The 15,062-nt window shown below is 54.7% G+C and overlaps 1 protein-coding gene across 2 annotated transcripts in view; it reads right to left on the bottom strand.

Annotated features, from left to right (window-relative positions):
• Positions 1–15,062, bottom strand: part of DCHS1 (dachsous cadherin-related 1) — a 35,134-nt gene that overhangs the window by 7,602 nt on the left and 12,470 nt on the right. For both annotated transcript variants that reach the window (XM_027115515.1, XM_027115516.1), the window contains exons 2-12: positions 11,297–13,201; positions 5,381–5,569; positions 5,059–5,290; positions 4,693–4,929; positions 3,336–4,361; positions 2,921–3,114; positions 2,614–2,710; positions 2,354–2,511; positions 1,319–2,183; positions 984–1,223; positions 764–889 (exon numbers count right to left, since the gene is read on the bottom strand). In XM_027115515.1, coding sequence (XP_026971316.1) covers positions 764–889; positions 984–1,223; positions 1,319–2,183; positions 2,354–2,511; positions 2,614–2,710; positions 2,921–3,114; positions 3,336–4,361; positions 4,693–4,929; positions 5,059–5,290; positions 5,381–5,569; positions 11,297–13,081 — 5,149 coding nt within the window. In that variant the 5' untranslated portion in view covers positions 13,082–13,201. The remainder of the gene's footprint in view (positions 1–763; positions 890–983; positions 1,224–1,318; positions 2,184–2,353; positions 2,512–2,613; positions 2,711–2,920; positions 3,115–3,335; positions 4,362–4,692; positions 4,930–5,058; positions 5,291–5,380; positions 5,570–11,296; positions 13,202–15,062) is intronic.

The raw sequence follows: 15,062 nt of genomic DNA, 5'->3' as shown, positions 1-15,062 counted from the left end.
ATCCAGCCTGCTCCCATCCCATGGAGGAATCCACACCACATAGTGTTCCCCAGGTGCACACAAAAATCAGAATATGTCCCTCTCTCCACACCCCACAAGCACACAGGCACACATACATATATGTGGTGGTGTGACAGAAAAGGCACTAAGTGAGGTAACAAAAGATCTGAGTTCAAGTCCCAGCTCTGCCACTTCCAAGTTGTGTTAGCCTAAGCAAGTTACTTAATCTCTTTGGTACTCAATATCCACTTGCTCCTCTGTTAAACGGCTGCAGTGTAACCTGAGGGAACCCTAGAGGGCATAGCTGCGACATTATGCATTTGAGAGCGTGATCACACTGGTGACAGCCTAGACGTCAGTTCAACTTGCACTCTGCCAAACTCTTGACTCCCCAAAAGGATTAAAAATATAATAGAGGGCTTCCCTGGTGGCGCAGTGGTTGAGAGTCCGCCTGCCGATGCAGGGGACACGGGTTCGTGCCCCGGTCCGGGAAGATCCCACATGCCGCGAAGCGGCTGGGCCCGTGAGCCATGGCTGCTGAGCCTGCCCGTCCGGAGCCTGTGCTCCACAACGGGAGAGGCCACACAGTGAGAGGCCCGCGTACCGCAAAAATAAATAAATAAAATAAAATAAAATAAAATAAAATATATATATATATAATAGAAACTGTGCTGTAAGCTTATAAAATGTACTTTGCGGGTCCTGCCCACGTAACACTGCTGTTTACAGCGCCTCAGGCTTTGGGGATCCTGCAAACGCGCACCTGTCAGATTGATCTCCTCCTGCTCCTCCCGATCCAGGGCCCGAAGAGTTGTAAGAACTCCAGTGTCTGGGTCCAGGGAGAAGCTTTCGCCAGAGATGCCTCCATAAGTCACTTGCCCATTGGCCCCTGAGGAGGGGCAGCGTGGGGGAAGATCAGAGGGTGAATATATCCTTTCTTGACCCAGTCCATCCCTCTTTCAACCCATCCCCCCAGGCCTTACCGAGGTCTGGGTCGGTTGCCCGCAGAGTGAGCAGAGATGTGCCAGGCGGGCTGTTCTCACGCAAGAGGACGCTGTACTCCTGCTGTTGGAAAGTGGGTGCCTCGTCGTTGACGTCGGCGACACTGACAGTCAGGAGCTGTGTGGCTGAGCGCGGCGGGGAGCCGTGGTCGGAGGCCACCACAGTCAGCAAGAATTCAGCTCGCTGTTCACGGTCCAGGGACCGCACCACGGACAGCGCTCCTAGTTGAGCGGTAGGGCGGGTTGGAAGGAAACCTCAACACTCGCCCCACATCAGCACCCTCCTCGTCCCCACCCCCACCCCCGGCCCAACTCACCGGTACTGGGGTGTAGCCGGAAGTAGCCGTCCCCGCCAGCTGCCAGGCGATAGGACACGCGTGCAGCCTCGCCCAGGTCCGGGTCCCGGGCTACCACGTGCAGCGCTGCGGGCCCCGGCGGCTGATCCTCAGAGAGGCGCACACGTGAGGGCGACGCAAAGACCGGAGCGTTGTCATTCTCATCCGTGACAAAGACGCGCGCGGAAACGCGTGCTGCGCGGCGGCGGCTGGCATTGGCAGGCCGGTCGGTGGCTTCCACGAGCAGCAGCAGAGCGGGAGTGGTCTCCCGGTCCAGGCCTCTCGGGGCGCTGAGCGCCCCGGTGCGTGAGTCCAGGCGAAGCGCGGGCACGGGCGGCTCCTGGCGCAGCAGACGGTAGCGCACGTCGCTGTTGGGGCCCGGGCCGTCGGCGTCCGACGCGCGGAAAGTGTACAGCGCCGCCCCCGGCTCTGGGTTCTCCGGAAGCGCCAGAGCCAGCGGGTCACGCGCGAAGGCCGGCGCATGCTCGTTCTCGTCCTGCACGCGCACCTGCACTCGCAGCAGCCGCGCGCCCGCGCCTCCCGGCCCCTCGGCGCGCACTGTGAGCGCGCGCCACGCCGGGCCCGCCTCGAAGTCCAGGGGCCGCGCCAGGTACAAGCGCCCGGAGGCCGCGTCCAGCGCGAAAGTGCCCTCCGGGTCCGCGCCGCCCACCAGTGTGTAGGTGAGTGCGCCCACTCCCGCCGACTCTGGCGGCGCCACCGAGCCCAACAGAGAGCCGGGCTGGAGGCCCTCGGCTGCTGTCACGGTCAGCACGACAGGCACAGGTGCGGCCGGGTCTGGGTCTGAGGGTTCCGGCGGAGGCTCAGCCGAGCGAGCTGAGGGAAGCACCTGTTGTGGACCCAGGAGGGAGTACGGAATCAGGCGGACCCATGTAAAAGGGAATCTGGGCTGGCCTGCTGAGTAGCAGGAAGGGCGGTCAGAGTGGCCTGACTAGAGGAGAGGGTGCCCACACTGGTGACCAAGGAGACGTGGACAGATTGGAGGAAGGGCAGCCATACCTGCACCAGCAGCTGGAGGCTGGAGCTCCGAGGGGGGCTGCCTTGGTCGTGAGCACTTAGCGTCAGCACATAGTGAGGCCGCTCTGCTCGGGTCAGGGGTGCTGCAGTGAGCAGCTCCCCTGAGTGAGGGTGCAGAGAGAAGAGCTCTGAGCCAGGACCTGGGGACAGGCAGAGGAAGGGCGAGGCCTTGGGTTCCAGAGCTGGGCATGTCATGAGGGCCTGCCATCACCCACCAACTCCCTTCTCTCCAGCCCCAGTACCAGTTAGCATGTATAGGATTGTTCCATTCTCCCCCTCGTCCGGATCCCTGGCCTGCAGAGTTGTCACCAGCGTTCCTGGAGGCACACCATCTGGTACCTGTGGGAACACAACTCATCTACAGTTGTCTCCTTCCTGTTCTTGAGACAACTCAGGATGGAGTTCCCATCACCTATGTTCAGGCAGAGCCCCGTTTTTGCTCTCAAACCTGTTCCAAGACGCAGACTCTCTTACTTACACCTACAGTTCTAAGCAGAGACCCATATACCCTCTTACTTCTTCAGGGCAGAGTACTGCAGCTTCACATACCTGTATGGGGAGGCCCCCACCAGCAGCCCCTGAAGCCTGCAGGAAGGTGGGGCTGTTGTCATTGAGGTCGAGCACTGCAATGTGTATGGTGCCTGTGACACTGCGGGGTGGGCTCCCCCCATCCTGCACCTGCACCAGGAGCTGGTAGCTGCTCTGCCGCTCACGGTCCAGAGTTTGGAGTGTGGTAACCTCTCCTGGGAGTGCAGGACAGACAGAGATCATGTATGGGGTAGCTAGGGATGCAGAGCCTGAGGTCCATGAGAGGCCGGGGTTTGGGGAGTGTGGAAGGGAATGCCCGGGTAAAACTCTAGCTCAGTCCTGGTCCTCGTGGCCAGGCTCTGGGGAGCGTGTCTGGTTGCTCACCCAGTCAGAGGATGAGGCTATGGGCTCTCAGATTTTGGGTCCCAGTGCTCACCAGTCTGGGGGTGGATGCGGAAGGCCTTGCTGTCTTCTGACAGCTGTCGCAGGCTGTAGGTCAGACGTCCATTGGGTCCTGAGTCTCGGTCAGTGGCAAAGACCCGGCCCACACTGGTCCCTGGGGGCTGGTTCTCAGCCACAGCCAGGAAGGTGGGCTCCTCAGACAAGCGGGGACTGTGGTCGTTCTGGTTGAGGATGCTGACCCTCACGGTGGCTGTGGCTGTCTGCTGCCCCATCTCAGCTTTGGACCCAGACACTGCCGTTACTTTTAGCGTGTATAACTCCTGGGCCTCACGGTCCAGTGCTGCTCGCACCCAGAGCCACCCAGTCTGTGGCTCCAGGCCAAAGGGGCTACTTGGCCCATCTGCTGCAAGGCGGTAGGTGACAGGGCCCCCATCTGGTGCTCGAGCCTGCACTTGCAGGACTTGAGTTCCAGGGGTGGTGCCTGAGGGCAGGTCCACACGGTAGGTAGGACTGTTGAAGTGGGGAGCCAGCCCACGGGTCCCCAAGTCCTGTACCACCACCCGCAGTCGAAAGTGGCTGGTGCGGGGTGGGGAGCCGCCATCCCGGGCTTCCAGCTCCAGTTCATGGGCTGGCCCCCCTGGAGGCCCCAGAGGTCCCATAAGCAGTATGTGGCCTGTGGTGGGGTCCACAGTGAAGGCCCCGCCACCCCCAGCAAGCAGGGTAAAGGTGACTCGACTGTTAACGCCTGAGTCGGGGTCCAGAGCCCGCAGTGTATAGATGGGAGTCCCTGGGGCAGTGCTTGGCGGCAGCAACACCGTGTCTTCAGGTGCAGGGAAGGCAGGGGAGTTGTCATTCACATCATCCAGCAGCACACGCACCCGAGCTACGGCGAAAGCCGGGGGCACTCCACTGCCTGCCCGTACCTCCAGCTCTAGCACTGGTCCCAGCAGCTCCCGGTCCAGAGCTCGAAGCGTTTGTAACAGCCCTGTGGCCCCATCTAGGGAGAAGAGTCCTCGGGGATCCCCACCTGATAGGGTGAGGGTCACAGGCCCCAGGCGACCTAGGGAAGAGGAAAGAAGGGTCAGAAAAGAGATGGGGGGGCACCTATTGAGTTGGAGCCCAGACTCCGATCCCCAAAAGGGCGAGGCAGTGCCCACACCGGGGCCTTTCGAAGTATTAGGGGGAGGGGCAGGTGTTGGCAGAGAAGCTGGGTGGCACCAGGGTGACATTCGTGTACCTGGGGATGAAGCAGAGTGCCTGTACCATGCCCACGGAGGTGGCGGGGATTGGAACCAGAGTGTTTTGTATTGGGGCTATCAGTGGTGTGATACTCGAGGGTTATGTTGGGGTGTCTGGGTACGGCACCGAATGGATATAATGATAAGTGATACCTGATGGATTGTGTGCTTGGACTACACCCACACTGGTGCCTGGTGCCACATCCTCTGGCACAGAAAAGACATACTGTAGTTGCTCAAATACTGGTGGTATGGGAGTTCCAGGCACAATGCTGACGTTGACTCGGGCACTGGGCTCTGCCTGCAGGCCACCTCCATCCTGAGCCCCGATCTCCAGCTGCACCACGGAATTGGCCCGTCTGGCCAAGGGCCAGGCTACCGTCAACAGCCCTGGGAGGACGGAGAAGTGGAGATGTATAAGGAAACAGAATAGAGCTGGAAAGGTTGGGGGATGGGGGGCAGGCAGTGCTTCATTTAGGCAGATGGGGAGGCAAGCCCTGGGAATGTGAAGATCCTCACCTGAGTGCTCATCCAAGGCAAACAGTGGGGGGCTATTGCCAGCCAGGATGTGGTAGGAGAGTCGCCCGTGGGGTCCCTGGTCAGGGTCATGGGCACGCACCCTCAGCACAGCTGTGCCTGGTGTACTGTGGGCGCTCAGACTGGCAGCATACTCCCGTGGATAAAACTGAGGTGGGTTGTCATTCTCGTCTGACACAAACACCTTCACGTACACCATAGACTTGAGGCCTCCCTGGTGAGACATGCAGCCGTTAAGTCAGGTGGCCCTTGATTGGCCCTGGTGAATGCCCTACCCCAGTCTGCCCACAGACTGTCCACTCACCCCATCCACAGCTGTCACTGTGAAGTCGAAGCTTGAGGGCCCCTGATCGCGGTCCAGGGTCCGGGTCGTGCACACGTCGCCACTGTGGGCATCGATGCGGAATGGGGGAGACCCCGAGGCCCCAAGTCCGGCACCCAAGGAATAGGAGAGGAGGCCAAATGGGCCACTGTCTGCATCTGTGGCTGTCACCTGGGGAGAGGCTGGGGTGAGTAATGCCCCATCTTTTTGGCCAGAAAAGCCATAACTAAGGGGCAACTGGAAGGAGCAGGCCCTGGGCCAGTTGGTGCCCAGAGTCTTGGGATGGTGGACACACAGAAGGGACTAGTAGGACACGGGCCAAAATCCAAACCCAGCTCAGACCTCACCACTTGCGTTAGGTTCCTGTGAGACTCTGATCACAACATTTTTGTCGACTGGTCAATATAGAACTTTGTTTTATGTGTGTTTCTGTTTAAAGGCACCTTATTTAATATATATTGTTGGTTCATTAACACTGAATTCATGGCCAATGGCACAACTCATAACTAAATGAAACTTATCTAACACGTGTATTTTCTCCATAAGGCACAGCACAGCCTTCTTGTGTTTAGGAAAACAGACATCACTTCAGCACTACAGTTGGGGACAATTTTATACTGCAAAATCACCAAACAAAAAGCACAAAAATGCAAAAAACGTGGCATTAAACAGACCACGAAAAGGACCCTTGTTTACCATATAAGAGCTGTAACATGAAGGCAGAGCTTTGCCTTGTTCGACCTCAGCCGGGAATGTGCTTGTTGAGAGACTTGAATTTTCCATCCTTCTGCACATGTCCGGGAATGACTGTGAAAGCTCCATGAGTATTGATTCAAGGGTTACAAATAGATTTTAGAGAGTTGGCGAATTCACAAATACAGAATCTGCAAATGATGAGGACCAACTGTACTTAAAAGGAGAGTGCTAAGGGCTGTGATAGCAAATTCCAGGTGGGTCACAGGGAGTTAATAACCATCGCCCAGTCTCATAATCACTCCAATCAGAGAACTGGCTGACCGACAGAGTTATTGAGACTGATGTTATAGGCCTGCTGTTTATTGCGTTTGGTTATAAAGTGGGATCCGATTGGTACTCGGATCTGGTAACTGGAGTGATCAGGATCTGCACTATGAATTTATGGGATGTGGCTCAGGCACCTTTAGCGTCCCTTCATCTCTCAAGCCAACCTCATTGGAAATGAGAAAGGGAGAACTGCAGGTCTATAGGAAAATACCGAGGTCATTAAGTTCCAGGGGCTCCCCAAAACTAAGAAATAGGGGAAGGTTTTCCTGGTGACTTCTCAGGCATCTCCCAGACTGGCTCAGGAAGAGTTTATGACTGGACACCAATGTCAGGAGCCTCTGAACATTTCAGAGCCAGATCAGCAGGAGACACCATTCCAAAAGCTTCTGAGCCTAGGACAGGGCCAGGCACACAGTAGGTACTCTATGTATATTTGTTCATTGAGTAAACAGACATTCAGATTGCCCTGCCTTACAACAAAAGCTTCTTTCAAACTAAGTTTTATAAATTGGGTGCACATTAGGCCCTCAGTAGTGAGTTAGCTGGTGCAGGCTGCTGTAGCTTGTGACAAAGTACTCTTTGTGGCTACACGGGCCTCAGGGTCATGATATGCTGCAAAAGGAAGCTGGAGAGTTCCCCTTTCTTGGCCAGAAAATGTTGCTCAGAGAGAAGCCTAGCCGAGGACTGCTGATCGTTGCCCGGGCCTTTGACAGAAGTGATTTGTGCCATTGTTTACCCTCCTGAGAGACACTAAGACCTTGCCATGCTGAACCCTGGAAACAGCTCCTGCCCCAACTCTTTACTATGGCTGTGGGCCTGGATATCCCAGGAGACAAACTTCCCCCTGGATCAGTCTGGCGGGCTGCAGCACAGCTGCCGCACCGTCTCCAGAAGCTGTTAAAGACCTCTGCCCTCTGACCCGCTGCAGGAAGAAAGCAATAAATAGTGGTCAAGAGAAGTTGTCAGGAAGTGACCCCAAAAGGCGCAGGGGCCGTTGACTGGAAATGACCAAGGCAGAAGTGAATTTTCTGGCCTGTGCAGCCCCTGCTCAGAGGTCCTAGTGCAATTGCAGTCTCCAGTTTCAGCAGGCTCTCAGCCTTGCTACATAGTCCAACCTTGGTCAGCTCCCACTTCCAGCTCTGCCTGAAAGCTGTAACTAACCTCATCTCTCTCCTCTTGTCCCCACCCCACCCCACCCCTAGCTCTCATCACATGCACTAGTGCAAGGAGAAAATAAAGACCTTCATCTGTGAACTCTCTAAAATTCCTAGCAGACCACAAACTTACTTCATCTGCCCCATGCTGACCTCCTTCCCAGGTGTCCCTCCTGCTTTGACACTTTAACACTGTGCTCTCCTGCTTCTCCACCCACTGCTTCCCCACTCCCAGCCTCCCTCCACCTCTCCTTACTCTGTCTGTTATACACTGTTGTTCTCTGGAATCTTTCCTTGGCCTCTTCTCATTCTGCACACGCTCAGGGCCTTCTCTTCCACTGCTGTGGCTTTGACCCTCATCTGTACTTTGACCCAGACCACTCCTCTGTGCTCCAAACTTGTACATCCAGATGCCTGCTCAACATCTCCACTTGGACGTCCCACAGGCCCCTTAAATCCAACCTGTCCTAAACTAAACTCATGATAATCCCAACCCCTCTCTAATGATTCCTCCATCCACGCAGTTGCTCGAGCCAGCAATGTGTTCTTCCCTTTTCCTCTCTTGGCATATCAATCAAGCAGGGACTAAGTAAATCCTCATTATCCCTCCTACTTGTCTGTTGCTCTCCATCACCATTATCACTGTCCTGACTTGGGCCTGAGTCGTCTCTCCCCTGGATTACTGTAGCTCCCTTCTCATAGGCGTCTGACCCTCCGATCTGTCCTCCATACCAGGACTTCTCAACCTTGGCATGACTGACATTTTGGATCAGATAAACTCTTTGTTGTGGTGCTGTCATGTGCATTATAGGATGTTGACAGCATCTCTACCCACTAGATACCAATAGATCCCACCAGTTGTGACAACCAAAAATATCTCTAAACATTGCCAGATGTCCCCTCCAGAGGGCAAAATCACCAGCCGTTGTGAACCACTGCTCTACACTAACTAATAAAAGCATCTTTTGAGAAGACAAATGTCATATTATTCCTCTACTCAGATGTCTTCAGTGTCCCCGAAAGAAAAATGCTCCAACTCCTCGGCTTGGCTTGACTCCTCACCGTCTGGCCTCCTGCAGTCTCATCTCCCACTCTTTCATCTCACACCTTAAATTCCAGAGATACCGAGCCACTTGTAGGCCCTTGAACGAGTCAGACAAGTCAAGCTCTTCCACTTCTCTCTGCGTGTCACCTCTGCTTCAACCCTTCCCTTATCTCGTCCCCTCATCAGCTCCTGCTCATCTTTTAAGTCTCAGCTCAAAGGTCCTTTCTTTTGAGAAAACGTTCGAACTGCCTATCTGTACCTCATGAATATCCCCATATAGAAGTTTTTATTATTGGAATAAAACTGTTTCTCTGCATATGAATCTCACCTCTAGACTATAAACTCCATGAATTAGGTAGTGGTTACTCAGTCATTACTGTGTTCTGTGTCCCTAATACAATGACAGGCACATGGCAGATACTTGATAAACGAATACTGAATGAATCAAATATTAAGACTTCTTGTAACAGTTATGAACACCCAACGGTCATTTTTACCCCTGCTTCCCTATGATTACTACTAGTAAAAACTCCAGGAAACCACCTGGAGAGATGCCCTCTTGCTTCAGGCACTAGTGAGGAGGGAAGACGTTTGGAAGCCACAGCCCATTGGTCCTGGGCCAAGAGGGAGAGTAAACACATGGGAGAGTGGGTGGGAGCTGGACAGCAGTAGGCAGGCAAGTACCCAGAGTCTGGCCAGACAGGAGGTCAGCCAGGCCTAGGCACTGGCTTGAAAGTCTAGGCCAACAGGCAGCTCCTAGAAAATGCTCGGGGATCTGCTGGACTTCTGAGACATAAAGACTCCTAAGAGACCACCCTGCCCCCAGTCTCCTCTCCTGCATCCATATTCCATGGGGCAGCCAAAGCAATCTTTCCAGAAGACATATCAGATTTGCCTAGAGCCTCTCAATGGCTCCCTGTGATTTCTAAAATAAAGTCAAAGCTTGGCAGCTGGTCCCTGTCTACTCGCTTGTCTCACCTCCCCATAACTCTTTCTCATCAGCATAGTCGAGGCCAACTTGAACAATGCAGTTCCATGAACACATCATGGTGTTCTGTAGCTCTTTCTGTGGCCTTGGAGTCCCTGTCCTTATACCCCATGTTATCCACTTGGCAAAGTCTCACTGCTTCTGCAAAGGTCTGCCTCTAGGCTTCCATAGCCCCTCATATGCAGCCTGATGCATTACTAGTTACTGGTGTGTCTCCTTGCCTAGACTGGGACTGGCCTGGGAATAAGACTATTTCCTTTCTTTGTTCTCAGGGCCCAGCAGAGTGCCAGGCTTACAGTGGGTAAGTTAATTTTTGAATGTATCACTTACCATTGATCTAATCTCTCTTTCACCCTTAAAGCAAGTTAGCTTCCAAAAAAAAAAAAATACAAAAATGGGACTTCCCTGGTGGTCCCAGTAGTTAAGACTGTGCACTTCCATGCAGGGAGCACGGGTTTGATCCCTGGTCGGGAACTAAGATCCCATATGCTGTGTGGCACGGCCAAAAAGCAAACAAACAAACAAACAAAAAAACAATCTGTAGTGAGGAGGGAGGGATGAATAGGTAGAGAACAGAGGATTTTTAGGGCAGTGAAACTACTCTCTATAATACTATAGTGTATGTCATTATATATGTCAATTATACATATACTTTATACTTTTGTCCAAACCCAAAGAATGTACAACACCAAGAGTGAACCCTAATGTAAACTATGGACTTGGGTGGCAATGATGTGTCAACGTAGGTTCATCTGTTGTAACAAATGTACCACGCTGGCGTGGGATGTTGATAATGCGTGAGGCTATGAGTGGGGGCATGGGGTATATGAGAAATCTGTACCCTCCACTCAATATTGCTATGAATCTAAAACTGCCCCCAAAACATAAAGTCTTGAAAAAAAAAACAAAACCAAATTTGATTATGCCTTTTCTGCCTCAAAGAAGTTCAGTGACCTCTTTTGCCTTCCAAGTAAAGCCTTAGCCCTTCATGGCTTGGTGTCCAAGGACTTCTGCAGTTTGGCCTCAGCCTGCCTCTCCAGTTTCATGCTCCACCCATCTCCTCCAAGCCTGACTTGCAGGAAGCCTGTGGCCCCCACAGCCTCTCCAGGGCTCCTGCCTTTTCCTCTGAGGTCTTCCTGCTCTGGACATTGGGATCTCACTGGATACTTCTTGTTGTCTCTCATCCTCGTGCCTGAGCCCAAGTGTCCCATCAAGGCTCAGTTCCAAGGGCAGGGATGGGGGTGTGTTCCAGGACACCTCAGCACTAGACTAGGGTTGGAGAGCTCTGTAAATGCTGGCATCTCCCTTGGGGAACAGGAGCCACATGGGTGTGCAGGATCTCCGTCTCTGCCCTGCAGAACAACTTTGAAACTTTAAAGAGTCCTCTCTCCTTTCCTGCCACCGCAAGACACATTTTCTCTATATCCAATCTTAATTCTCTCAACTGCCAAGATTACCTGGCCCAGCTCTTGTACCCTGCTTTCTCGTCTTCTCATTAATCCTCACCCTCTGCACAGACTGTGGAGCTCATCGAGTAGGACCGAACCCTCTGGCATATGTCACCATCAACAGATGGCACCTGCAAGGCTTGGTTCCTGCTCTGAGGTCCCCTGTGACCCTCTGATCGATCCACGCCTGCCCACAGAATCATCCTGCTGTGTGCGGGGGTGGGGGGGGGGCTTACCCACCTGCAGGAAGCAGGTTCCGGGCTGGGTGCCCTCAGGCAAGGAGGCATTGTAGAAAGTCCTCTGGAACTGCGGCTCATTATCATTCACATCCTGCAAGGCCACACTCACTGTGGCAGAGGAGATGAGAGGGGGCAAGCCCCCATCCGTGGCCACCACAATTAGCTGCGGCTGTGGTTCCAACTCATAGTCCAGTGAAGCAGCTGTGGTGATGATGCCTGAAGTGGGGTCGATGGAGAACCAGCGGGTGTGGGCACCTGGGGCCAGGCTATAGGTGACCTGACCGTTGGTGCCCTGGTCAGGATCCCGGGCCATCACGCGCACCACGAAGCTGCCAGGCAGCGCAACCTCAGGCAGGGGCTCGGGTCGGTAGAGCTGGCGGTCAAAGGCAGGGGCGTTGTCGTTGACATCAGTGACATGCAGCACAAAGGCAGCCTCGGCTCGCAGCGGGGGTGAGCCTGAGTCTGTGGCAGTAACTCGCAAGTTATAGGCATCCCTTTCCTCTCGATCCAGCTGCCGAGCCACGCACACCAGGTAGATGACGCTGTCCTGGGTGCTGAGCGCAAAGTGGCCCTCTCCACCCTCCAGGGACACATTGACATGGGCAAAGTCACCATCGTCTGGGTCTGACACAGAGATTCGAGCAACAAGCTGGCCAGGGGGGGCAGCCTCAGACACTCGGGGGGAGCCGTCCGCACTCAGGAAGATGACAGTCATAGAGGGCTGATTGTCATTGGCATCTCGCACGTGCACCGTCACAAAGGCCGAGCCCAGCTCAGGGTGAGCCCCTCCATCCCGTGCCTGTACCACCAGTTCATGGACCCGCCGTTGCTCGAAGTCCAGTGGCCGCTCCAGCCGCAGCAGCCCCGTGTGTGCGTCGATGGAGAAGGGTCCGTCACCCTCGCTCTGCCTCCGGTTGATCTCATAAGTTACAGCCCCATTGGCACCGGCATCGGCATCAGAGGCATACACCTGCAAGACAGGACTGCCAGGGGCCAGGCTCTCGGACACCACAGCGTGGTAGCGGCTCTGATTGAAAGCTGGGGCATGGTCATTGATGTCCAGCAACGTCACGTCCAGTAGGGCCTGGGCCCTCCGGGGTGGTGAACCACCGTCGTAGGCCTCCAGTTGCAGCATGTAGTGTGAGCGGTTCTCTCGGTCCAGCTCCCCGGTAACTACCAGCTCAGGCACTGGGGCCCCATCTGGACCGGGACGTGTCTCCAGCCGGAAGGTCTCTCCAGCCCCATCACCAGACAGCGCATAGCCCTGGGTTCCTAGGCGGCCAGCGTCTGCGTCACGAGCAGGCTCCAGTGGGTAGCGGGTGCCAAGAGCGGTATGCTCAGGTATCTGCAGGACAGCTCGAGCCTGTGGGAAGGCTGGAGCGTGGTCATTGATGTCAGCCACTCGCACGGTAACTTCCACGGTGGCACCATCAGGAGTGACTGCAGTGAAGCGGTAGCGATCCCGCCGCTCACGGTCCAAGACCCGGGCTGTACGGACCACCCCGCTGTGCTCGTCAATGGCCAGGTCTGTGCCCACACCGCTGCCCTCCTGGGCGGAGATGAAGTACATGGGAGGTGCTGCCGTGCCCGCTGGAAGCCCTGCACTGATGTCCCCGATCAGTGTGCCCGCTGGCTGCTCCTCGTCAATCTGCAGGTCCAAGCTCCCAGCCTGGCCCCAGGCGCCCGGCACCCCCGCGCCCAGGAGCAGCAGCAGTGATAGCAGGGGTAGGGGCCTGGGGCTCTGCATGCCTGGGCAAGAAGGTGCAATGCCCCGCTCCTTCTGCATGGCAGGGGCAGTCCAGTTGTGGCTCGGGCTCCAGCTCCAGGCCAGGCTCCGGGCCCAGCTTGATCTCAGGCTTTGGATCAGATCCAACTTGGACCCTGGCTCCAGCTCACGATTCCTGGCCTGGGAGAAAATCGGAAGCAAAAAGGTCATCATGGGGGAGGAATCAACCGTCCAGGCTGGGGTCTAGGCCACACCAGGACTCAAGCATGCTCAGTGCCCCCGCAGGGCCCTTGTGCTGCCTCACACCATCTGGGGCCCAGGAAGCTCCTCAGGACCCACTCCAGTCTTTACCTGGCAGGTCCCATCCCACTCTGATTCCCGTCCCCCCTCCACCCCCCAGCAGATTGTTTTTTCCTATTGTTCAGACCTAAATGCCTTCAGACTCCCTTCCTTCCATCTGTAGACTTAAACGTGTGGCCAATTCTTTCTCATTTTTCTTCTCATCCAGGATTAATACCTCAATAATCATGTGCTTGGCAACCTCACCCGAATCTCAACAATGTCCTCTCTGCCAGAGCCTTCTACCAACATTTAACTATGCTGACGTCTCTCTCTCTTTCTCTCTTCTCTCTCTCTCTCTCTCTATATATACCTTTAGCCCTACTTCCCTCTCTATTTAACAAGAGATTGAGCACCTATTATGTGGAGGCACTGGAGACACCTCAGAGAATAAAGGAAACAGTCCAGGAATTGGACAAGTAATTACAAGTGTGATAAGGGCTGTGAGGGAGGAGTGCAGGGAGCTGTGAAGGCATAGATAGAGGAGGGGCTTACCACAGTCAGGGAGTCAGGGAGTGCTTCTCTGAGGAAGCCACATTCAAGTCAGGATCTACTTAATGTAGGTATTTGCTAGACAATGGTGGGCGGAGAAGGGGGATACAGAAACATTCAGAAGAGGGAACTGAATGGGAGGCTTAGAGTCCGCAGTCAAGAAGGGGCTGAGGGTGTCGGGGCAGGTAGGGCACAACGTGTGTGAGGTGTAGAGTGCTGAGGCAGAAGGTACGAAATGGGGCAGGGGCTCGAAGGCCATACTGATGATTCTGACTTTATGCCGGGGACAAATGGAAGCCATGAAAGCATCTTAAGAGTGGGTGCTGCAATATGACTTACGTCTTGTGAAGATCTCTATGGCTGCCCCTTTGTAAACAAGGATCACACAGATGGGAAGGTTATCTTAGGACAGCCCTTGTAACACACTTGGGGGAGTCCAGGTGAGGGTGAATTGACGGTGAATTGGATGAGTGTTAGCAATGAAAATGGGGAGAAGCGGATAGCTCTGCGGGACGTTTCGCAGGTAGAACAGGCAGGACTTGATGATGGCTTGAGGCAGGGGATGAGGGAGTGGGAGGAGTCACGGAAGATGGGCAGATTTCGGGCCTGAACCATCAGCTGGACCAAGGCAGCCTTAACTGGCCAGAGAGAGACAGAAAGAAATCCAGGGAAGGGCGGTGCCTCTGTGGCTAAGGGAGCCAGGGCTTCAAATGCTGCTGACGTTCAAGAAGGAGGAGGCCTAAAGCCCCATGAAGGCCTTTAAGGACTGAGTGAGAGCCGAATCCGTGGAGACGTTGCCCTCTCTGAAAGGTTTGTTCACTTCCTCCAGTTTCTCACCTCTCAGCCCCTCCTCCATCTACACAGAGAGTCTTCCTCTCCTGTGACACTGCTTTCACTAAGCTTCCAGTCATCGCTGTACTTTACATCTGATGGACACATTTTTATCTCCTTGCTGGATCATTCTGGAACACTGAAACACTGATCACTGGCTTCTTGAAGCCTAGCCCTCCTGGCCTCCCATGGTGACCCCCCACGTCTTGCTTCCATTGTACTTCTGTGTCCACTCTTCAGTCCCCTGGGCAAGTTCTTCCTCTGCCCTTAAAAACTGGTGCTCCTCAGGACTCAGTCCAGGGCCGCATGTTTTCCCACTTACCACACTGCCTGGGTGATCTTAGCCACTCCCATGCCTTCAATTCAAATGTATCAATCA

Source organism: Aethalodelphis obliquidens, unplaced genomic scaffold (assembly GCF_003676395.1).
Source record: "Aethalodelphis obliquidens isolate GAN/ISIS:26980383/991018 unplaced genomic scaffold, ASM367639v1 scaffold14, whole genome shotgun sequence".
NCBI classification, from domain to species: Eukaryota; Metazoa; Chordata; class Mammalia; order Artiodactyla; family Delphinidae; genus Aethalodelphis; species Aethalodelphis obliquidens.
The sequence above is the reverse complement of the archived record's forward strand: the minus strand, read 5'-3'. Positions and strand labels throughout refer to the sequence as shown.